The sequence below is a fragment of the Stegodyphus dumicola genome, chromosome 2 (assembly GCF_044657685.1).
Source record: "Stegodyphus dumicola isolate Sdum_Otavi_A_Nest chromosome 2, ASM4465768v1".
Taxonomy (NCBI): Eukaryota; Metazoa; Arthropoda; class Arachnida; order Araneae; family Eresidae; genus Stegodyphus; species Stegodyphus dumicola.
In genome coordinates, this window is record NC_140769.1 from 174,693,914 (window position 1) to 174,720,780 (window position 26,867).

The 26,867-nt window shown below is 31.3% G+C and overlaps 1 protein-coding gene across 1 annotated transcript; it reads left to right on the top strand.

Moving 5' to 3' along the window:
• Window positions 1-836: 836 nt before the first annotated feature.
• On the top strand, window positions 837-26,867 carry LOC118181536 (pancreatic triacylglycerol lipase-like). Its single transcript, XM_035350705.2, has 7 exons — window positions 837-1,010; window positions 7,588-7,889; window positions 13,350-13,517; window positions 15,197-15,320; window positions 19,734-19,850; window positions 23,295-23,405; window positions 26,393-26,867. Exons 1-7 carry the CDS (start codon window positions 872-874, stop codon window positions 26,662-26,664), a joined length of 1,233 nt encoding a protein of 410 aa, XP_035206596.1. The 5' UTR covers window positions 837-871; the 3' UTR covers window positions 26,665-26,867.

Genomic DNA, 26,867 nt, shown 5'->3' on the forward strand with positions numbered 1-26,867 from the left:
ATTATAGAATCAAAAATTTCAAAAAAAAATTAAAACATATGATAACATGGATTTGAATTTGCGTACTACGACCAGTTACACTAAGAGAAGGGGACGAACAGCCTTTGTGAGGTAATTATTCAATCAGATTCCTGAGAGATATATGAATTGAACAATTAAAAACTATACAAAAGTTATTCTATTAGCCATTAGACAGACTATGGTATAAACAATTTCATTCTTAATTTTAATATACTATACATATGCATGTGCCTATATATATTAGCAACAGTTAGGAAGTATGTTATATAAAAATAATAACTTCAGTCTAATGGGTTAAAACATGCTTCGGAAAACTAGGAATAAACTTGTAAATAATATATTTCAGGAAAATTTAATATAATTCCTAGTAAAAATATTTTGTAAAAAAATTTAAATAGAAATACGTGTTTTAATTTAAATATTAACTTCGAAATTACTTTATATGGCTGCAAAATATCTTAACTCTTTTTTTAAACTATTCCAATAATTTAAAAAGAAGTGCACAGAGCTGTATAGTAGGTTTGTTCAGGGAAATAACAATTTTTAACACAATCCCAAATAAGTGAATTATACAAAATTTTTTTCTTTGAAGACACATACCATATTTCTATTCATAACTACGATATAATAGTTGTCATTTACTCATATTTTTATAGACAGATGGTGCTGTAAAATAATATGTTCTTGCTCTTTCCTAGTTTTATTTAAAATGCATACCTTAACTTAACAAGGACTACATGACACTATTTTTTTTAAATGTCATTAGAACAGATGGTAGGAATCCATTGGAGACTTATAAAATGCACATTTTAAACTATTATTCTTCACAGATCACTGAGGTTTTTGAAAGATGACTTCAGTAACGTTTGCGTTTCTCCTGGCAGCAGTAATTGCTGTCAGCGGTAAAGTTCTTGGCCCAGGAACCAATAGCAGAAGAATTTCCTTTAGCAGAAGATCGGAAATTAGAGCAAGAGAAGATCTACCAGAAGGTAAATATATTTTAAACATTTAACTTCTTCATTTTATATTATACTGCTTCTGTCTTACTTCATTACTGTAGTTTGAAAATAAATGCCTACAAGGGAAAAAAATCCGATGTGTACACTACATGACTTCCTTCTACGGAATAATAAATTATACGCATTTCTCCTTGCATTTCATTTAAACTTATTGGATTGAATTAAATTTATTTCGTCAATAGCGTATAAACCACAATAGAATAAACGCACTCTAAAACTCACTATATTTATTTACTATAGCGACACTCCGGACATAGGTTCATTTAACAGCATTACATTTCATTCATTTTTTAACTCAGAATTCACAAAATTTGTATAATATTAAGAATTATCTAATCGTTGCCATATGTTTTATCTAAATACTATAATAAACCTAAAATGATGTATAAAAGAAATAAAGCAAACAACAACAGCCCCCCCAAAAAAAGAAATAGTTTTTCACAGACGATTCAGTATTTCTCATTCAATTAATTAAGTTTTCACTTCGCAACAAGGCGAAAATACATAACAGCTCAAAATATCTGTATTGAAAATTATAAAGTAAATCTTAAACACTTATTTCCTCGAATAAATTCCAGAATGGATTAAGCATGATTTAATTCGCAATAATAAAAGAATGTGTTATCCTTGCTATTGCAAAGCTTACTTTGTCTAGATTAGCAACAAATCTACTATTCTCCTGCTTCAAATGTAAACAAACGTTGCCGCCATTGCAAAAATAATTAGGCTTAGCGGCACTTAAATAACTTTTAAACTGTTAAATAATTCTAAAAATATTGCATGCATATTTACTAAAGATATAAAAACCTTCGCCGGAAGATAAGAATAATATTTATCTAAATTAATTTAAAAAGTTCTGTTCTTTGTTCCTAAGACACTATTCCTATTGGAAAAACGGTTAATTTCAGTAAGTTTTAAAAATGCGCATATTAACAAGACCTCGCAGTCTTATTAAAATATTAACTTAAAACAGTAAATTATTTATCGGTTATAGCCGAAACAATCAGCCATTTATTCGTGTTATCAACAAGAACTTTGACCAAGTGTGCACTACAGAGGGAGGAAAACATTGCATCTATTAAACCAGTGTGAAACAGCCAAGACTTGTATGCCAATCGAACTGACAGGCTAGAATTTGAATCAGCTGTCAGCCTTTGTTAATCACTAGATTGTCCAAGATTGTGACATGAGGGAAATTACGTTTGTAAGCTAGTAAGTAGTGATGCTGTTATTCCTCATTGAATAGTACCGCTAGTTTCGCGTGCTAACTCTTCTGTTTATTTGTGAATCTTTTATTTCGCTTTTGAGCAATATTGGAGATGTAACCAATTCCTAACACATTCTAAATTTTGTGTTTTTTTATAGCATCTTTTTTCTCATCTTCCATATAACGCAAAGGGCTACTATCTTGTTATATGAACAAAGACAACGAGAAAACCGCTTTTCGAATTATAATTGCAAAAATAGAAGGCGTAATTTGTGTAAATAAAATATCATTATTTCAATACTTTATTAAATTAGCTTTGTTTGTTAATACTGGTTAATTATTAGTTTGAAAGTGTTTACTATTTTATTTTGGGATCTTTCAGTTTTTTCTTTAAGTTTTATCAATTAGATTTATTTATTCATCTAGATATTTTATGTTGTGAGAGAAAATGTTTTCGACATCTAAAGTGGAATATCCTTCGAATAATGTATGAGATTCTGAAAGAGAGAACGATCTTGAACCTCAAAATGCAATAATGCTTAATTAAAAGCATTTCCAAGGAAATCAAAAATAAAGTTTTGCACATTTTAACCCAGGTTTATATAGGGTTAGTGCAAGTGAAATGTCAGCTTACATACTGCAAACTCCACAAGAATTGGTTCACTGATATCATGACGTATGACGTCACGTACGTCACAACGAACTCACGTGACGTCACGCATGAAGAAATGCCATTCACGACACAACATCACTACAAGAACATCACACGCAGATCTATATGTAACACTAAAGCTATTAATAGGTTAAAAGGCCATCGAAGAAGATCCTGTAAGTGTTACTCATAGAGAATATACAATTACGGTTGCTTTTATTCTAAGAATTGAAACTGAGATATTATGTAAGATTTGGGGCAAAACAAAATTAGCATGCGCACAAATTCTTAGAAGGTAGGAATTTGAAGAAGAAATCCTTTCTATTTGTCAGATTTTCATGACTCATCTCCCACTAATTAATACCTGACTATTGCTTCGCATCATAGACTTCTTTTGCCAAGAAATCTAGTTGCTGACAAAACGGTAACAAATGTGCATGAAAACAAGGAAGATCGCTTTGACTAAGCAAGTGCTAGAGATTGCTTTTACTTAGTGAAGACGAAATATACTTGCGCTATACCCCTGTAGTATATGGAAAAAGAGCATACACTAAAACATACACGTTACTTTTAAACTGCATTAATTCCATACAGTAAGTTTTAACTGTGATCATATATTGCTAAATTATTAAATTTAGCTTCTTTTCCTAAAATATCCATTAATTTATTAAATTCTAACGAAATAAGAAGTTAAGTCATTAAAATATTTTCAAATTCGAATTCAACTAGATTTTTTATTCTTTATATCATTATAAATGATTTTAAAAAAGTTGAAGAAATAAGTATTGTTTCATTATTTCTAACTTCTGCAGTCCTTACCTATTAGTTAAACATTTAATATCTAAGACTATTTCCTTTTACGTGTTCGTAAATAAAAATGTTATTATTCTCAATTCAGTTATGATACCTTTCAATTTGAATACATTAGTTCCTCTTTGAATGCATTAGTTCCTAACTCGTGATTGTAGAACCGATTATAGAAGAATTAAAATTGTTTAAACTGGACATAAAGTCTTCCATATGCCATCAGCATTCTATCTAGTAAAATAGGAATTTGTGTCGAAATACATTTTCCATGCAGCTTTCAAACATATGCTCAAGGATTTCAAAAATGAACTCTATGATCTGTTGCTTTTCATACAATAATATCTCAGATTGTTTATGTGCCTTGTTTAGCAGAAAATTGCTTAAAAAATAAATTTTTTACTTTAACTTACTTATGCTTAATTCATTTACAGTTTTTAGTGTGCAGGAATGATGATTAAAGAAATTACTAAATAATTTATTTTGATAACCCTGAATATGCATTCTCTTTGGTGGCAACAAAAGAGAGGTGAGAGAGAGACTTTGGTGTATTTCCTCTTGGAGATTCTTCTTCAAAGCTGAGAAGAGCTGAGGAAAGTTGCAATACCTCCTAAAAAACCACTAAAGACCCATGCCAACGACAGACGCAATTATGCACTCCTCCTTATGATAAAATTTGTTAACCTGTTCTGAAGGTATTGTCAGACAAGTGAGAAATGCACAACAACACACTACATCGTTTCAAAATGGATCCTCGTCATATTGCTCCTGTATAAAGTTAATAACACAGGTGCTTACATAATATTTCAGTCAATAATAATAATAATTAGGAAATTAAATCTTTAGTAGCCAATCAAAACTAAAGTTAATTCAAAACTAAATCATTCTTAACCTAAAATTCGAAGTACAATCTTGCGTTTCGTTTCAGATTTGATGTCTTGGTGTCGTTAACACTCTTTCTTTAAATATTTACAGAAAATATAAGACGTACATTTGGAGCTCTTAAAGAACGAGTACATATTTTCTGCCGGCTTACATGAGCGATATCAAGAATTATTTCTGAAGAAGTAAGAAGTGCGAACCGACCTCAATTGTATCTACTTCTTCATGAATTGGCTTTCATCATTAGCAACTATGGTGTTACAAAATGTGTTATCATTCACCTTATTTCATATATATATATATATATATATATAATTGGCGACTTCAAAATTAACATTCTAAATTTTGCGCTCTGTTTCCCCCTTAAAACTAATATTGACCAATCATAGCTTAGAATACTCTCTTCCCCTACTAAGTATAAATACTGAGTCACGAGCACTAACGCTTCCCCTATTTTCCTAATTTCTGCCATCAAATAACTCTGCGCCGCTTATGCCTTCCTGCCTGAAATGTAGCTTTTTATCTGTGTATATAAAAATGATTTGTGTTCAACTGTGATCAAAAAGTAATTTGTCTACCAAAGAAATAATTTTTTATGTACATCAAAATAAAGATGGTGATTCGCCGAAATTGGTTTTGTCAACGATTCGATTTGTTAACGAAAGTGGTTTATCAACGATTTTGATTCCTGCCTTATCCACCCAGCCAAGTCTACAGCCAGAAGTTAAAAGTTCCAAATTTATGACTGCGCACTTAGTATATTAGATACATAAAGTAAGAAATGTAAAATCATTTTTTGCAAAGACCAAAAATTTAAATCCATAAGTAATAAATTTCATAAAATCCTATAAATGTAAAAAATAATTTAATAAATGTTAAATTTAAAATACTTCAAACAAGTAATAACCTACTTAAAAAAATCAACGAAATTTCAAGAATAAAGAACAGAAAATAAGAGGAATTCAATCAACTTCAATGCCATTTCGTAGCAAGAACATAAATAAATTGAGATCTTTCTTTCATAAAAAGTTCTTCTTGCTTTATTGTATCCACAATTAGCCAATGAACCCAATCCAATGTACTTTATTTAAAATAGTTCACCGAAACTTCTCGTCACTTCCCTAATTTTTGTTTAAAGGTAATCAAAAATTACTTTTAAACAAAGACAAGTCTATCCAAAGAATTGAAACGGAAGTGAAATTATAAAATACTTTAGTGAAAAATTCAAATCAAACGTTTTGACTAAAGTATTTTATTATTTCACTATCGTTTTCAATTCGTTTTCGATTCCTTCAATATTTCGGATATTATACAAATGTTTAACTGCAGTAGCTGTCATTTTAAATCTAATGTTCAACCTAAGATGAGGACACAAAACTTCTTCCTAGAATCAATTAACATATTCAAAAGAAAAGAAAATTGATCTGGCAGTCGATTAACATTCACTTTAAGGGTAATGTAGATCATGAAAAAAATCTGATAGCCATTTTTCATAGAGGCTGAAAACACTTGTTTGAACATTTACACCATTTAGCTATTCGATGGGAAATCTGAAATTTTTCGGAGACATGTACTTGAAACCTAGGTTCGATCATTGAGACAGTGAAATTTTCACGAAGTTGAGATGTCAAAAATGACTTTTTCTTTTGAGTAGCCGAACCTTCTGTATGGGATATTATAAAGTTAAATCTTCTGACTTCGAAAACGTTTCCGAGTTACCGGAGAGGTAATGGACGGGAAAAGCTTAGCCAAAACTCTCGCCGGGCAATTGCTTCTCATCTAATTCTTGTTCCGTTTTCAGAAATTTCACAAGGTAAATTTCTCTGTTTTACTTGTTAAGGCTTCTTAGTGGCTCCAATAATTGATTGTACCTTTTTTCAATTTCCGAAGAATCTCAATTTCTGATATTCAAATCATTCATTCTATTTTTTGTTAGTTTCAAAATAGCAATAAAATTTAGCTTACGACACAGAGACAGAGCTTCATGAATTTTACTGAAATTCTCTTACTCGTACGAATCTTGCCCAAAGCAGATTTTTCGAGATAAATAACTTTGAGCAAAGTACCAAACTGCGTGCGTTTCCCAATTTCAGTCGAAATTCCCAACGCACGATTTTGTCAGAAAATTCACAATTCAGCTTATAAATAACCAGAAAAATTTACTTCAAATAATATAGATAATTTTTAGGGAATTCCTCATTAGCCATGTTCTTTAGCATTCAAAAGAAAAAAAAACGCTTTAGTGAACTTTTCGAAACATAATGAACCGACAAACCTATTATTTAGAGCGAAATATGACAAAATATATTCATCAATGTTTACTGATCATTTATCCTTATTTTCCACCATTATAGTTATCTGTTGTAAAAAGAAAAAGCGCTGAAAGAACTACAATAATCAGTATATTTATGGTTATAATTCTTTCTTTAAATGAAGTAGAAAATATTTTATACGTATCACTAACATTTTAATAAGCAATAGGCATGATGAAATAGATCTATTTGACTTATAAAAGTATAATCGAAACCTACTTTTTGGTCATATTCGATCAATATTTTAAGAATACTAATACGTTTTCTTTTATATTTAAAAAGTTTTTTTCCAAAGTGAACTACATCAGTATAATAAACATCATAAAATTGCAGTAGCTAGTAAGAGTTAAGTAATAAACAACCAGAAATTAGGACAATTTCAACGAAAATGACTGGTCACAAACCATTATCTCATTCGGAGAAAAATAAACATTATACATTGTGAATAATTATGTTCAAAATTCTGTGAATAACAAATTTAAAACTTCAATCAGTGAAAAATTCCCTTCTTCAGTGAAAATTGTACAGAATAAACTTGTTGAATGATTCAATGAAAAATTCGGAAGTAATTCACTAAAACATAACCTTCTTCAGTGAAAAATATAGAATATTCGTAGTCTTAAGTTGGCTCATGACGGTAGTGAATTCATTGCTGGGAAATAGCTAATGCAATGTGTGTTTATTTTACAGAATTACAAAGAGAGCTGGAAAGAGAGGATTTCTGTGAAGAAAAATTAGGATGTTTCAGTAACTCAGAGCCTTACAATCAGCCAATCAGCGAAAGACCTTCATTTGGCTTATACTTACCTGATTACGCAGCAGACATCGCAACTGAGTTCCGTCTCTTCTGCCCAGGACATACTGATGAGCCTGAGGTTATTATGTCGTCGACTTTTAATGACTGGAAAATAGCTGACAGCTGCTTCGATGCTTCTGCGAAAACAGTGTTCATTATTCATGGATTCAATGGTGGAAATGCAGAATGGCCTCTGGTTAGTATGAAACTGATATAAAAATGTGCTAAATTTTCAGTTTAAAAAACTCTACCATCAAAACTAAACTAATCTAGGAATTTTCCTCAGAGTAGGCTGAAGGAATCATGGAGTTAAGCTTCTGGGAATTTGCACTTAAGTAACTGGAATATATAATCACTTCAAAAATTCGAGAAACATGAAATACTAATTTTATTTAAATTCAAATTTTCAAAAAATAAAACCAAATAGATTTTAGTTTTCTGAAACATCTTCATCAGGGTATTGTTACTCCAATGGTAAAAGAAAACTACCTTATTTTTAATTTAATTCAGAAGATTAATTAACTAATTTAGAACACATTTTTAATTAAGAAAAAACAAATCAAATTGCAGATAACTAGTTCAACCTCGACAAACTGAAATTGGAATAAAATAGAATACAAAGGAAGGAAATTTGAAAGGATTCAGATTTTAACAGGAAGTTTAAAACTATTTATCAGTAGAGTTTAGCAAATGAGACCCCTCAAGCGGAACAGCGGAACGTTTTATAGAAAACTAGAAAAATTACACTTACACTGGACATGGAAACATGAAGCATTACTTTTATTTTGGATGTTTGGGAGTAAAAAAATGTATACTGCAATTCTATAAAATATTTAATATTTAATATTTTTAATTTGATATAGCATGAATTAAATGCATTTTATTTAAATCAATCTGATCAAAATAGAAAAATGAGTAATATCTTAGGTACGGCAACTATTGTTTTTTTAAATATCCTACTATGTTAATCATATTAAATTTAAAAGGGAAATTACTTATATTTTACTAAATGGCAACAGACTCAAATGAAAAGTGAAACAATGCAAAATCGCATTCATAAGTTCTCATCCATAAGCGTTTGGCTGATTTGGAAAACACTAGTTGTGCTTTCTATTCTTATTTAGTTTCAAAAAGAGACTTTTGTGACGTTGTCACGTTTCATTTGTTAGTTTAGATTTAAGTTAAGAATCTCTTAACGCCTACCAAACGTTTGGTCATTGTGAAAAGGCTGCAAAATACGCCAGACACTGAAAGCTCAATACAAAGTTATTTCAATACCTGAAAAAGACGGGTGTTTATCATGCAATTTGACTTTGTTTTAATTTAATGTGTTGTACTTTTGCCCCTTGTATTTTATTATATTTCATGATATGTGTTTTTATGCCTGTTTTTATATCTGATATTATTGTCTTAGTTTCATGTATTTGTTTCAGCTCTACCTGTCACCATTATATATATTTCCGTTCCATTTAATAATTTCATTTTGCTCAAAATTGCGAGTGGTAATTATTTATTTTTTATGTAACCTATGTTTTTCAAATCATAACCTTTCAGAATATGCGACAAAACCTCCATTACTACCACCAACATTCATTAAGCATTAAACTGATGATGCCGAAAGTTTTATCTTGCAAATTTCGCAAAATGTTCAAGAATGAATTTGGTAACTTTGGTCATTCTTTCTGCGCCTATTAGAGAAATATGTTAAGGTGACAGGAATTACAGGAATGCATTAAGGGGACAGGAGTTATTACAGGAATACATTATAAGCATGGAGAATACCCATTGATCACCATGGATAACCTGGTAACGTCCCTATATATTATTTAAGTAACAGCTGCAAAATTAAATATTGTTGTTTAAAGGAAAATCATTTTCATTCTGAATAACAAAGGATTAGTTAATAAATTTTTTAACCGGTCCATCAAAAACATTTAATAATTACATCTTAAGCTTATACATAAATTTCTGGAAATATTAGTTTTTACTGATCAAATGTGATGAATATTTTGTTTGAATGTTCGTGTTTCTGAATCAAACCTTTCACTTGGGAGCAATGCAGACTAAGACAATATAAAATCAAAGAAGCAAATCATTTACGGTACAGTAAGCAGCTTAGATTTATTATCTAAACTAGCGGAAGTATCCGATGCCAGTTAAGTGAGATTGAGAGTAATGCATCTAACAACAAAGAGAGCGATACCGCTGTAATCCTTCTCTAGGTGTAGCGATATAAGAAATACGACTCATAATCATACAGTTTTCAGTCTGATGCGGTATGGAACTCACATAAAAAATTTGATAGAAAAATGTTACGAGGTTACCCATGGTGATCGACTTCGAAAAATAAGCTAATTTTCTCTCATTATATCAGCAACAATGGCACGCAGTTTTTAATGATTTTCGTCTTTCTAACCAAATGGTCGTAAAAGCTAAAGTTCCATCCAATAATTCACCCAAATTGAATTTTATTCGATTAAATGTGGCAAAACATTTATCATTAACTGATCATAAATCAATAACGCGAACAAACAGACATTATTCTTTATATACATGGGTTTTGTAAAACTTAAACATTTTTAATTATCAAACTCTACAATTTGAAAGCGATCAGTAGCTACACTTTTTGGAATAAAACATTTTTTATCACCATCGCACGAGACTGTTGCCACTCAGAAAAATGAGTGCGGAAATTAGCGCTTTCAGAGTTTTTAATTAATATTTCGGCTGATTAAAGTCGTACGAAAAGAGGAATAGTCAAAATGGCTTCCCACGAATTTTTTAAATCGGGAATAATGTATTTAATGTTTGGAAATTCTATTTTTATTTCATCGTAAAACTTAGACATTTTTTATGAACGAACTCTAAGATTTGAAAATGAGCAGTGGCAACAACTTTCGAAAATAAAGCAGATTTTCATCTCCAGCTTGCGAGACTGTTGCCACTCGGAAAAATGAGGGCCAAAATTATCATTTTTCTGAGTTTTTAATCAAGATCTGTGATTTAAGCTACTTTTTTTTTTAAAAAAAGTGGACGTCGAACTTTTACAGAGCCCAGAAAAGAATTGTAGAAAAATTGGTAATGATAGCTACACTGGTGTGCAAAAATTAAGGACGAAGTCGAAAAATTAGCATATCAGCTGAACGAAGAGGCAGAGCGGACAGAAAGACCAATCAGGAGATTAAGTAAGGTGATGTACGGTAGCACATGCGCAGATATGCAGGTAGACGTAAAGGGGGAGTGTCTGAGTAGTATAAAGCATGTTGTCGGTGTAAGATCAGTATTTCTGGCAAAGAGATTGCACGCCGTATAGCAGTTAAAATCACACCGAATTGCCGCCTCAGCGAGAAATGGCGAATAATCAATCTGTTAGACGACATCTGGATGCTTTTACCCGAGGTCGAATCATTGGGAAGTTGGAGGAAGGCCGCAGTGTGACAAGTGTGGCTGCAGAGTTCGGAATTGCTCACAGCATCGTTTCACGACTTTGGAGACAATTTCAAACTACAGGAACAGCTATCCAGGGGTTTAGTAGTGGTCGTCCACGAGGAACCACACTCGCAGATGACCGGTATATTGCCTTACAGGCCAGAAGAAACAGGCGGCAGACAGCTTGAGAAATCGCTAGACACACGACACAGGCGACTGGACGACCGATATCGCGTTTTACCGTGGTTAGAAGACTGCACGGTGGTGGTCTGTTTGCACGACGCCCTGTACGGTGTGTACCTCTAACGCCTGCCCATCGGAGAAGGTGTTCTCTGTGGTGCCGGGAACACCGGAATTGAAGAGACAATGAATGGGGACGAGTACTCTTTACAGATGAGAGCAGATTCAGTCTGAGTAGCGATTCTCATCGCATACTCATCTGGAGAGAGCGGGGAAGCCGCAATCATCCCTCGAACATCATTGAAAGGGACAGGTATGGAGGTGGCAGTGTTCTCGTTTGGGGAGGCATCATGCTTGGTAGTCGTACAAACCTTCACATCTTCGACGCAGGTTCAGTCAACGGGACCCGTTATTGTAACGAGATTCTTCTTCCATATGGGCGTCTTTTTAGAGGTGCTATGGGTCCGCAGTTCCTTTTCATGGACGACAATGCACCATGTCATCGCACAGTAGCTGCCGAACAGCTCTTAGAAGGTGAGGATATTGAACGTATGGATTGGCCGGCACGATCTCCGGATCTCAATCCCATCGAGCATGTATGGGATTTTCTAGTAGACGCTTGGCAGCTCGTACCTTACCACCAGTAACGATTCCGGAGCTTCGATTGGCGCTGCAAGACGAATGGGCAGCAATGCCTCAACAACTCATTGACACCCTCATTCTCAACATAGGCAGACGCTGTGAAACCTGCCTAGCAGTCAGGGGAGATCATATCCCCTATTAAAGACCGGATGTTTCTTGCTGGACACCCATCACAGGGATGTTTCGGCCTTCAGTCCCATTGCGCTCCATGCTATTTTTTCAATAAGGCTTCTTTTTATCCCTCTGATTTCTCTTTTAGTAAGTGTTGCTTACATTACTCATGTCCTGACGTATTGGGGATCTTACGGTATTAAATGTGTTGATTTAGAAAGCTTTTGTACAAAGTTATATTGAAAAAACCGTCTCGTCCTTAATTTTTGCACACCAGTGTATAATAGTGACTGACTTAGAGGACAAACAGTTTCTTCTTTATTATACATACGTATGAGTACTTTCGTGTCTTAACTTACTTTAACTCAGGGAAGTAATTAGGCTTTCATTGATCAAAAAAGAATGTTGTCTAAACTTCTGGGTAAATAAGAATTTTGTTCCAGTTAAACTAATTGCGATAGATGAGTTGGGAATTATCTCCAATAGTTCAACGTCCCGGATTTATTTTCAAACACCTGTCGACTGCGATTATAAATAAATTATCGCGCGTTTGTATGACCTGCGAGCAACAAAATTTTTAAGTAATACTGAGTTTTACATAATGAGTAGAAGTTTTGTTTCTATTAAATTTCCGCTTGCTTAATAACATATCAAGTACAAGTAAACTAATCGTCCATAGAATTAATTTAGCAAAAGTTAGATCTTACAATTGAATTAACTAGTATATGAAATATCTCCAGTTTCTTTTAACTTGAAAATCAAAGCCATGAATTTTATTTTAACATTCATGAAGTGCTAAATATATTTTCAGGATGTCCGTTATGTTCTAAGTAAATATTATTGATATTTATTCATTTAACTGGGAGCTAAATATTGAGAGAGGTTTAAGTGTTAAATGCCTCTTGGTTATTTCTTATAACATCCATTATTAAAAATCAAATAAAATGGAATTATCTAATTTCTATCTCTTAAGTAACTCTGAGTGTCAGAAAACCGTTAAAGAATTAAAAATAAATTTAAATTCATTTTTAACATCTAACATACTGTATAGATGTATTGTTTGCTCTAGATTTAAATGGGATATTTGTGTTATATATTGTCTCGACGTGGAAAAGAATAAATATATTAAATTTTTATTGTTCATTTTCTTTTTGCTGTATGCTTTTATTTTTTGTTTTCTACGTAAGTTCTAAGTGAGTTTCATATCTGTTAAGTTAAAGGCATTTATTTGTATAATATCTATATTCTGATATTTAGATAAGCAATTCTATAATCCACTTTATTTGTCTTCTAGAGAATGAAAAATGCTCTTATCAACAAAGAAAATACCAACGTCTTTGTCGTTGATTGGTCAAATGGAGCTTCTCCATCCTGGTATTACGGAGTTCATACTTATGAAAAGGCTGTTGCTAATACTCGAATGGTTGGAGCTGACATTGGATATTTCATCCAACAACTGATGGTATGAATGTTTTTAGTTATAAATAAATTTAAAATCTTCAAAAGAATTTAAAATATTTAATAATCAACATTTTAACATCTGATATTAAATTGAGCGTAAGCTTTTAGAATTAATCATCTCGAATTCCTTAAAGCTCTAAAGTAGAAATCAAGCAACTATTACCATTTTGAACTGGTTGCATTCCATATATTTATTTTTGTAAGTATTATTCATATTTTTTTCAGTTTTATAAGTTATTTTTCTGTCTATATCATTCAAGTTTTAGCATATACGTAAATGCAACAGATATACAAATATATACATATAGTCTTTTACCTCAGTCCAATAAAATTTTACTAAAATTGCATTCTGAAACTTTTACATAAATGTAAAACCATTATGCATATTCATTATTCTATGCATAGTAATTATTTCATTCAACATTGTCATTATTTATTTATTTACTCTTATTCATGTTATTATTCATATGTTTCTACGCGTACATCTATTTGCCTATCCAAATGTACATATACACTAGAATTTAAAACAAAAAATGTTACATCAACCTTATCATTATATTACAAACTAATCACTATAATTAGATACACCAACTTAATCATAATAATTATTTCATTCAAAATCGTCATATTTTATTTATTTACTCTTACTCATGTTGTTATTCATATTTATTCGAAACTTTTGGTAAATCATTTTCACACGGATAAGCTCTTGAACAGCGTTTAGATTATGTTAGTTAGTATACTTTGTTAATAAAGGGGACTGGAATGCAACTATACTGATTGGCTTTGAAGCAGAGAATATTAGTGGATAGATGCAGGATTTCTCAACATTTTTTTATTCATGCACCTCTTTCACACTTTTTGTAGCTTTTTTATATTAATAAAGTAAAACTAAATACTTAACAGCGAAATACAGGCTGATTGCATCCCCCTGAAACTATGAAACTTCTTCCAGGGCTAGTTTCCTCCTGGTGAAAACCCAGATATAGAAGTCTGTTGTTTATTTTGAAGCCATTAGTTTAAAAACATCAGAAAACTCAGTTGCTATGCAATGTAATTTCTTATCAAACTCTTTTTCCTGAAATTCGTTACAATTTCAAATGATATTTAAGACTAAATTGAAATTTTAACTTACATAAAACCGTACTTTAAAGAGAAAACGAAAGATTAAAACAGTAGCGAAAACTGTAGAAGCACCATTGGTATGACGTGCTACAGGCTGTGAACCTTTAAATCATTCTTTTTTAACTAAACCTTATTTTTTATATCGAATACTTTTGGCACATAAAAAAATCAAGTTATCATCCTGATAATTTAGTGTTATTAAGTTTTTAAAGCATTATTTCTAGTTTTGCTTTCAGAAATAAATACTAATGGTTATTCAAAAATAAAATGTTTTGAATTAACCAACCTTTCCATTGTTCAAATAAATTAAGTTCCGCAGAAATATGATAAAAGAGAACGAAAACGTTCCTAAAATTTCATTTACACTTTTAAATGTATAACCAACAGAAATACGTATAAATACGTATTAAATGTATAACCAACAGAAATACGTATAAAATTTCATTTACACTTTTAAATGTATAACCAACAGAAATACGTATAACTTAACAACAGAAATACGTATAAAATAAAGTATAACCTTTAAAAATATAACTGATTTAAATTAAATTTCAGGACGCAACAAAAATCGATCCTAAATTGATTCATCTTGTTGGCCACAGTCTTGGTGCTCATACCGCAGGATATGCTGGTGAATGGGTTTTGCGCAATACAACAAAGTTAATTGGAAGAATATCAGGTAACATATAATTAAAGTTCATAATATATTTGTTTATATTAAAAACCTTTTCTTATCAGCTCTCAGTCTGATACATAATGATTTCGGGAAATTTTAGTGTCAGCAAGTATTCTTTCGTTATCAGCAAAATTAATGTTTTGATTCAAGTGTCTTGATTCAAGTGTCGCATACATGTCAAGCGACTTTTGACTTCAAATATACTGTCCAAATGTCATGGCAAAAATGCTTCGTGGCTTCTTTAACTGGTAAAATTAGAATGAACGTAATATATAATTTTATAGTAATATAGTACGCTTATAGAACTTAGTTCTATCATTCGAGAAGAAGACAAAATAAATTTTCTTATGGTTCCATACTTTTTTCTCTAAACTTTATTTTTCATCCAAAACGTTGAAATTAATTTTAGAGATGTTTATTTCGTATCAAAATATATTTTCAGATTTTAACATTTCAAATGAATAACTCTGATAGAACCGTAATATTTTTTGTGGCGAACTTTAGTAGCTCTTCTTTGCGTTAACCCCGCGACTGATCGATTCGCTGTGTTTAGTTTTTATTGTATGAAAGTTCAGAATTTTTAACTGAACGTTTTCTACACATAACAGTCATTCAATCTCTACATTTAGTGAGATACATTTTAATAAAAAATTCTCTCTGGACATTTAACATGAAACAAAAATAACGTTTAACTAATACAGGGCTATCAATAAGAACAGCTTCATTTTGCGAAAATGAATTTTGTCGAAAGTATAAAATTACAATCTTGAAACAGAACTCTGTGGGATTCAGGTAAGTGTTCTATAGTACATCCCCTTTGCAAACACATACAACATATGCCATTTTCATGTCCTGAACAGCTTCTAATTCCTTAAGTCCTGGACTTTTTTAATTTCACAAATAGTAAAATACGTGGTGACTAAAATCTATGTTTCGCCTCTAAAATTGCTCGGTATATATTTAAATGGGAACTTAAATTTCATTTTGTAACCATGCTTATCATACATTACATAAAAAGAAATATGTAATTAAGAAACACATATTACTTAATTATGCAATTTCGTTTACGGCGAAAAAATTAATTAAAAAAAGTTGAATGCAGTTTACTGAAACTTAAAAAAGAATATATCAGTAACATAAAAATAAAAGGCGTCTGACAGACCATGAAATTCGAAATTTTTAAATGTTTCATTTCATTCATGTGTCAGTAGACGTGGGTAATGACTGATGCACCTGTAAGTGCCAAAGCTTTCATTAGTCAAATTCAGCTCTTCAGTCTGAAGATGTGATCTCAATATTAAGTGGCATAGCGAGTGATAGTTTTTAAAAAATAAACAGAAATCGTTAGTGCTGTGAAATGAGATTTAGTATTGCACAAAAGTTAAGAATTTTTAATTGAACAATTTCTACGTATAAAACATTTGCGGTAAGTCTGGGTTTCATTATGAAAAGTACTTTTAAAACTGTACGAATTTTGATAAGTGATATGGCATACATCTTTTATCTTCAAAGTAAAAAAGAACTTGCGTGGAGCGTTTTGATACCTTGTAACTCTGTTGTGCTGTTCTATATAGGATAATAAAACAAAAAGCAGCATTAATGCAGAGTAAATAAAAAAGATAGAAACTTTAATGATAATCTGAAATAGATACTCTTTCTTCAGAAGCAAGAAACAATGCATTATGTGGTTTCTCGTTTTGTAGCTGCGCTTTTCTAAACTGCAGAATTAAGCTAAGAGGCAATGCTAGAATGCATAAATTGGGATGAACAAAATACTGGGCGAATTTCAAGGGATCTAGTATAGAACCTTTTTCTTCAGGAGCAACACAAATTGAAAGCAATCGAATTCTACCTGTGTTTTTACCTTTTTATACGATGGTGCAGGGTATGATACGAGGTAAAACTATACTAGATGCATTAAAACTCTTATTTTGTTGTGCAATATTGCGGAGTTTACAACCTTCTCTCCTGGCATTCGCGCAAAGTACTAAAGCATCAATACAAGAGATTTCAGTGACCCTCTTACGATGTAAGAGTTCAATGTATGACTCTCGTAGATTCCTTCAAACTTTACTTCATTTCTTTCAAAATTTGTGCTAAAAACATAAAAACTGTTATACAACTCAAATACCTTGGGTCACAAGAGATCATCATCTAAACTGACAACCACATATTAGATACTTTAAAGAAAAAAATTATAATTTGGTTTACAGTGTGTATGGAACCACAGCAGCATATTGGGTGTTATCCTTGATGCTCATGGTTTGATATCAGAAAGTATCAGAGAAAATAGAATTACGTGAAGCCTCAATGTATAGAACAAACATCTCATATGGAGAGTCATCTTAAATCCGTGAAACAGTCATTCCTCAGCCGTGCGTCCTGCTGAGGTACCACACTTCCCCTTCCAGTGCTCTGAATACCCATGCGGGTATTCCTTCTCAGCATTCTGCGGTCCAGACAGAATACATGTGCACTCTTATATTAAAAGTGAAGTTTACGCTATGAAATAATGAATTTATTCCTTACAGATAATAAATAAAGTATTTCTTTGCCCCTTACAAACATTATACCGCTGTTATATTTTAACCGGCTAAATTTGATATTATAACAGAATAACCAGCACCTGCTACATTAAAGGTCATCTAGTCCGATGGATCCAAAGGTGAGGTAGGAATAGGAAGTATATAATACATCCTGAATGGCAAAAACATAGTAAGCACGTGAACTGAAAACTGAACCATAATAACTCTTTAGCTGCCTTGAAAGCAGTACTACGCTTCTGCAACTCTAATGGTTCAACTCTCTTCAACATTTATATTTAATCTGGATCAAACCTGAAAGTAATTCAAAGAAATTGATGGAGAAATTCAATCGTTAGACTTACTCAAAAACTTTTCTTCTCTTTGAACCAAACCCTGAGACCGCAGCTGCTTTGGATACCGGCACATACCGGAATTTTGGGCCATGGCATAGCTGACCAGATTGCCAAATTAATGGCTACAGGCATTAATTTTAGCATCCTTAGTATAAAATTTCCAGCTTCTCATCTAAAATTTTCCCACGTCAAATTCTTTAATTGGTAGATCAGAGTGTCATTTCATTCTGAAAGTAAGTGAAGTTCTGAAAAGTGTCATCCCAGATATTCGCACTCGACCATCTATGAGCTATATTAATCGGTTTGGTTTCCTGAAAGTGATCTTTGCCTATGTGACGAGATTGGAGACCCCGATCAATAATGCACCTTTGCGTGCCCATTTAACACCCACTATCATTTCCTGGGGCCGATACCTGAGAGTTGTCGTGAATGATCAGCTAATACCTGAAAAACAGGCGTAAAGTATTCTATATTAAGACGTATACTTCCCTTGCTGTCATTGTCACAAGTAGGCAAAATTTATAAGTTAATATCAGCAGCCACACTGTAATATTTTGTAACTACTGAAGCCCCATGCAACACCCTCAGCTGTATCAATCTACGTACATTCTTAATTTAACTTTCTAAATTTTTCTTGCCTGATGTGTGATGCTTAATGATTTTGCTCATTTCAAATAAAGATGAGCTGTACTTGAACCTATAACCTACCTTTAATACTGATTTATGCCCTTCCAATGTACAATACAGTATTCGCAGTTTCCTCATCATGTAATTTTTCTGATTTTTACTGTCCTGCTTTCAGTATTCCACCTTTACATTCTAAATAACTCTAATTAATTTATTTTACTAATAATTTAATTATTTTTGTTCAATCGACGGTATTCAGCAGGCTATTGAGAGTCTAACGCAGTGAAACACCTGATCTGACAATGGCATAAAGGAAAAATAATCTGATTCTTTTACGGTAAAAACATATCAATTAAAATTTTAAGCTTCTTTTTGGCTCTTCTCTATAGATACATATTTTGAAACAATACGCTTCTAGCTCACACTTTGAAGATAATCATTCGATTCTCGACAGACATAACGCATCTGTCATATAAAGACAAAAATGTTTTCACAGTTAATTATCAATTATTTGCTTGAAATCTTTAAAATTTAGTGAGCTAGTTGATGATTAGTAAGAAATTATTCTGCAGTTTACAATGTAATTGCTTTTTAACTCATAGTACGTTCAAATCATAATTTAACTCAAATTAATTTATGCTAAATTACGCTTTAAGTTGTTTTATAACATCAAATAAAAAAATATACCAATATATTCGAAATAGAAATTTATAAATGTGTTTAATGAAAAAAAATTAAAATTAAATTCAAAATTACTTTATTTATTTTCATAAAATTTAGGTATTCCTTTTTATTTTATTTCGATGAAAACTTGAAATGTGTGCCTCAAGCATTTGTTATGTTATAATAGGTATATAACATTCTTTTAATTTTAAAAAGTTCAAAGCAGCAAACAGTATCCTATTTTTCAGGTCTTGATCCAGCTGGTCCATTGTTCAATGGCGTTCATCCACTTGTCAGATTAGGTAGAGAAGATGCAGAATTTGTGGACGTCATCCATACGAACTACGCACCAAATCGTTTTGAAGGTATTCGTAGATGTATTTCACATAAAACCTTTAAGTTCTATTTTAGTCTTTTTTAAGAAGCGATGATTGAATGTGAGAAATTTATTTTAGACCTTATTATCATTTCAGAAGCAATTAACTTCACTATGTAAATATTAAAACAATATACCAATACATGAATAATGAATGTAGAATTTCAATAACTAATGATACTTAAAACTCCTCAAAATTTATCTATCCATCATGTATAAGTACATCTCTCTCTCTCCCTCTGTATACATACATACAGATATCATCCATATATATATATGTAGACAAAATAGTAAAAAATTTAGAACCTAATTCAAAAATACATGAAAGAAATAAAATAAAAACCAGCAAAATATCAAAATTTCCCCATAGGGAATTTAAAATGGGTCATCAGCTAATATTGAGTGCACAGAAACACAATGGATTTCCTCGAGGAAGGGATTCAATTGAATCTGATCTACCTAACCTTGATAACTTTGGATCAGATTATGATTGTATTCCTTTTATTATTTTTAGCTGTTTTCTAAAATTCTTCTGCTTTGAAAATAAGTAGTTGATCTAATTTTATTATGAAATTTACTCGTTTTGATTTTATTTCTTTCATGTCCTTGTGAATGATATTCTAAATTTCTTACTTTTTTATCTATAATTCGTTAAATTTTCAGCAGCATATTGCATAGAAATAATATTGGGTTATTGTTTTTTTTTTAAAAATGTGATACTCTAGTATATATGTGCACATATATACTACTATATGTGATTAAAACAAAGTCATAGGTAACCGAAGAGGAGGAGGAATTTGAATGGCATAGTTGTATTGATCTATAATGACTAGGAAAATGGAGGCGAAGGCAACTTAAGTCTTCATTTTTATTTCAGCAAATTTGTGGCCGCAAACAAGTTGGCACATTAATTGTGCCTATTCGAAAAATTTACATTTTTGATAACTTTGTAGCAAGAAAGCAGCAGGATAAAGACAGCAGTGTACCTAGGTCAAAGCGTGGAAAATAAGTGCACAATGTTCAGGATAAAATCTTAAGTCAAACTTAGTTAGTTTTGGTTCTCAAAGCATTTTGATTGGGTAGTTAATATTGCTGTAAAATTATTAGTGGCTGCTTGAGTTTTAGTTCAGTTTACATCACCAGAATTACGTAAGAGTCACATGACATAGATTTTTCTCGAAATGAAGCAGTGCAAATAGAAGTTTCTATTTTTAGAATAGAGAAGGGAAATTAATTTACGCTGCTAATTTAATCTTTTACATATTATTTATATTCTTACACATATATATATATATATATATATGCCATAGGCTTCCAAAAGTTAAGCCACAATGCAAATTAGAAATTTTCAAAAGAGTATTTCAATTTCTGTGGCTGAAAATCCTTTCGGATATAGATTACAATATGTTATTTCGTATGTTAACATGCAATTCCGATTGATTGTAGGAAAATATGTTAGATAGGAATTCGTTAAGATCCAGCATTCTGAAAAGGTTTAGGAGATACGAAAATGCTGATACGAAATATTTATAACATTAGTAGGGTAATTTTTGATGGCGTTCGTATTTCCGTGGCTGGAAGAAGAGGAATAGCAGATTGTGAGCGCTAAGGCAAGACAGTCAATTTAAAATGTCGATGTTTTCTTTTGCGTTTGATCATTCTGTAATTTCTGAGAAGTAAAAACGATTCTAAACATGTCGAAGTGTTTTCGGCAAATTTGTGTCTGTCAACAAAGTATCTCTTCTAAACCATTTCCATATAGCCAACTTCGTTAACGAATATCTAAATGTATCCTAAATGTAACGAGTATGATAGTATGTTTCATATGGTGTAGCCACCGCATTTCTTCAGCTTTAATTCCATTGAAAATCTAAAGGTTGCCCTCAAATATGCAGTCTCTGCACGTTTTTTCATCCAGCTAGTTTCAGACATTTGGAAACAGCCATAAAGAAGGAATGCCATTGCTTGTATGAATGTGTTGGCCGATCAATTGACTGAAAGTGTGGACAGTCGCTATAGAATTTGTGTGAAGTTCCATGATTAATTTCATATATTTAATTAATGTAGGTTTCGTTTGTTTAAACATCAAGTTGGTCAATGACCTAAATATGACCTAATCATAAAATTCGCAAAATTAAATACACACACACACACACATATATATATATATATATGAGACTTACTAAACATTTTTAGATTATTAAGTTGGATTATTCTATTAGTGAAATTACGTTTATAATCTCAATTATTATCGTTTGACGAAACGCGCTGTAGGTATTAACTTGATTCGTGTCTTGAGCTGCTTGGTTTATCCGTCTCAAACATTGTGTTGAGCTATATACCATTTATTGCAATTTTTTGTACATATTTACTGTGTCTTTGAAATGTATTTACTTTTACAAGATTTCTTTTTAAAATTGTTTGTGCGTTAAAATTTCTTAATTTTTTCTCACCCATTTTGATTTTGAAGTCATTTCGACTTGTAATTTTACATTTAGTTTTTACGAGATAGCTTTTACTACTTTAATATTGTTTTTAGTTGTTGCATGAATTTGCATTTTTGCTAAGGAACTATACTGTCAATACTTTTTAGCATTAGCTTTTTAACATTCCTCTTATAAAATTTTTAAAAATTTTGCAGCTTAATGCGGAAAATTCTTGACCAATAAGGTCTTTCTAATTCATGTTGTCTTGCTGGTTTCGTATATATATATATATATATATATATATATATATACATACATACAAATATACATATATATACATATATATGTATATATGTATGTATATGTAATTGGTATATTAAATGAAAGTTTCAGCAGAAAGAATACTGTGCAATACATAGAAGATTTATTTGAATGTAATATATAATTGAAAGGGAATAAAAAATTACTGCTTTTGGTGTAACATAGAAGATTATATGTTGAAAGAAAACATGCTATAATAATGTCTAAAACGTATCCTAAATTATTAAAATGTATAATATTTATTTTCAGGCGCACAAAATGAAATTTTCGAAAGTAATTTTTTCAATGAAATTTAAATAAGGTTTTCTTTCTTTTCTTTCAACTTCAAGCATAAGACGTAGTTAATTTTGAAATGACATTTCAGTTTGAAGTTTTATATTTACTAATACTTAACTCAAATTTTATAATTATTTCAAATAATATATTTCATTGCATTTTGGAAAGGATGCAGTTTTTGTTCTCTTGTAGTAAATAGTTACGACTTAGGGAATAAGATCAAATATTTGTCTGTAAAAATCTATAGACACTTTTCATGTATAATAAACAGAAACTAGAATTTTTTCAAGTTTTCTGATAAAATTTAATTTGTGTAACCTTATTGACTTGAGAAAAATTAAGAAGACTGCATCAAATTTTAGCTTGAAAATTTTTTTTTTTTTTTTTTTTTTTTTTTTTTTTTTTTTAAGGTTACGGAATTAAAGAAACCGTAGGTCATTTCGATTTTTACCCTAATGGCGGAGAAGATCAAGCTGGTTGCATAACAGCGAGCGAAGCGTATCTTCAAGTCTTCTCCTCATGTAAGTAAATTTCTTAACATTGATGAAAAATTTGCATGTAAGCATTAGAAAATCACAATTTCAGCTGTATTCTGTCTTTTAAAATAGTTCTATTTACATCTTCCTAATTACTAAATTACTTCCTTGAGCAGGTCTCTTTTTAAAGTAATATACTAAAGACGTCAAAAAGTTATGTATCTGAGAATTAAAATACAACTTTGGAGAGAAAATTACTTAATTATGTTTTAGTATCATCTCCAATCATAGCAACACATTTTGTCCATTTTGATTCGAACGAGCGGATTTTCTCGGAATAAAAGACGCCATCATACAAGTATTTATCGAAATCGAATCTATCAAAATGAAAATTAGTCTTTAAGGATTACTAATTACTTTTCTTTAAATCTTGGTACAAACAGACTTTCCATGAGAACGCAGAATTAATAATGGAATACGTGGAATATGATTTGACAATTGTTGCAACTGTGGAGCAATCTAAGCAATAAGCAAAACCAGAAATGAAATTTTTTCATAAAAGCAAACACGAACTCAAAACTTATTACATAAGCTTTTAGTGGACATCAACGAGTTCAATTCGCATTCCAGTTACACACCATGGGAAAAGGCAAACAAACGCAGCTCGTATTACGTATCTTGGAAAAATGAATTGTTTAATCTCACAGCCTCCAAAGGATTTATGTGTAAAATATCAATACATTTACTAGCATAGTTAAAAAATGGTTTGGTTTATTCGATCATGGCAAATCAGACGAGGGCTATCTGACTAAAGGAAGGGATCCCTTCGTGGACCCTCCCTTTATCCACCTTTTTGAATCACGGGATGTGTCTTAACTTTTCTTTGCTCTCAGCTTTTTGTTAGAGCTTCAGAGAATGAATCTGATGTTGAAGAGTTTCATTCAAAAAGCACGAAATTCCTTTTCTTGGGCGGATAAAAAGGAATTTCGTGCCACCGGTTGAGAAACGCGACGTTACTTTTGTACATGTACGTATTACCAGACAAAATCCTTAATACGAATCTCTAGTCTTGTGGACTAACTCTCTCGTCACCGGATGTAGCAAGACAGCATTGCCAGTCTCGCATATTCTATAATCCAGTCCCATGGGTTATTGAAATGCTCGAGATTCAGCAAAGTCTGGATGTAACTGATCGCATAGCTTTGCTGTATCAGATCCTTTAATAAAACAGAAAATGCATATTATTATACAATCTTGCAAACTATTCCAGATAATGTCTGTCTACAGTATAGGCAAAGGCGCTAACCTTAGTTGCTATTGTCGCTAGTAGTATTTAAACTGGAAGTCGAAACGTGTGAAGCCTTTAGCTGTTACCTTTATTGTCAAATCATATCTTCAAATTTGACGATTCGTTATTTGATACGCTATACATATTTTCTTGCCTTGTAATACAGATGTATAGGATTATCAGTATCTCGTTTAAATGAGAATAAGTAAGTCCGTTGAATAATAAGAGCCCCCTTTTATTGAAAGTTAAGATATTCAGATCTTGTGCTCTAAGTCTCTTGACTATTAGATCAAACGGTACACACACACACACACACACAAAAAAAAAAAAAAAAAAAAAAAAAAATTCTGAAATGTTTCAGATTTTAAATTACGTGCAAAGGGGCGTTTTTTAACATTTTGTGTGTTACCTTTCTTTATTAAATATCATGTTCCTCGCACTTAAACCATAAGATCCAGTGCAACAGCAATATCGCAAAATAGTTTTAAAACGAGCATATCTTTAGAATTTCCGATACAGAGACTCACGCGCTGGAGATAAAAATGTTTTTTCTGCACAACGTTGCCATTGCTCGCTTTGAAATCCTTGAGTTTGTTAATCAAAAATTCGTCAAAGTTTTAAAAAATAGGAAATCGATCATAAAACAAATTTCAAATTTCAAATTTGGTCTTCCACATGCTCATATTCGTTGGAGGATTACGTTATTCAAAATTCGATGACTCTATGTACCGTTGTTTTATCACAATACGAGAAATATACATAAATTTATGCAGATTTTTCATTATTTAATTTCTACAAATATAATGCAGGATTCTAACATTTTGTGGCAACAGTTTGAAAAGTGAACCGACATTTATGAGTCCGACGCAAAATGCCAAAACGAAACTAATAGTCCTTCGGGATTCAAATCCCTTTGGACTAAAAACACTCTTCATTTATTGCTGTGCTATAAATTTTAATCTCTATTAATCTCAGAGGTATTCGGATCATATTAAGTAATATTTATTGCTTTTGATAGATTTATTTAAGGATTGGCGTGCCCTCTGATTTTGATGGATTTGAGAATAAAACTTATCATATTGCTGTTGTTTCGTTTTTTTCGCTGTTTCGACTTTGTTATTAAAGTTATTTTAATTAAAAATATTTGTTTTATAGTATACACTTCGAATCATAACTTAGAAGAAAAATTTGGCACAGCTATAAATATGTAAAATTACTACTTGGAATACATGATGGTATTAATTTTAATTATTGAATATGTATTTTATAAGTTATAATACGCATGTTTTAAATTTTATGAAGTGTAGCATTATCTTTATGATTCAGAAGTATTTGGAATAATATTTGATGATAAGGTTTCTTTCCGAGCTGGTTGAATACTCGCAAAATTCCGAAGGAGTACGTATCCAGTTCAATGCTTTGTTTGATTCAACAGACATCTCAAATCATCTCTTAAATAGTATGCAAAATGTTTCTTCCTAAACCTATGTTTTTATTTTAATAATCATCTGACAATTTATGCAAGGCATACTATAATAGCAAGAAAAATAAAACACAGTTTAAAATTGCTCGAATCTACAGTATGATGCACACTTAAAGAATAAAACTTTATATGATTTGTTTTCGTAATTTTTATAATTTTTATATATTTTGTATATATTTATATAACACAAAATAATATATTAATATATATATTTGTTTATATATACTTTGTATTGACTTCTAATTTTTAAATTTATTATAGTGTCATCTGATCCTCTGACATGCAGCCATTCGAGAGCCTATGAATTGTTTACTGCCAGCATAGAAGAGCCAGAGTGCAAATTCAAGTCAGTGCAGTGTGAAAATTTGGATCAAGTAGCGAGTGATACATGTGGTACATGCGAAGAGAACTGCGTTAGTATGGGTTATTACTCAGTCAATTCCAAGGCTCTTGCTCAAAAAGACAGTTCCATCATATTTTATCTTAAGACAACTGACAAAGATCCATACTGTTTGGAGAAGCAAAAGAAATAGATGTACATTTCAAATGTAAACAAAAATCAATAAAATAGCCAAATTTAATGATAAAATGCAAGCATTCAGACTAGCCTAAATGTTTACATTGGTATCGTGTATTCCGCAATTGGAAATTAGTGGACTATGTTATGCAGACTTGCTGTTTTAAACCATCAGTTAGTAGAACTCAAATAAATCTTAAACAATTAACTTTGACATAA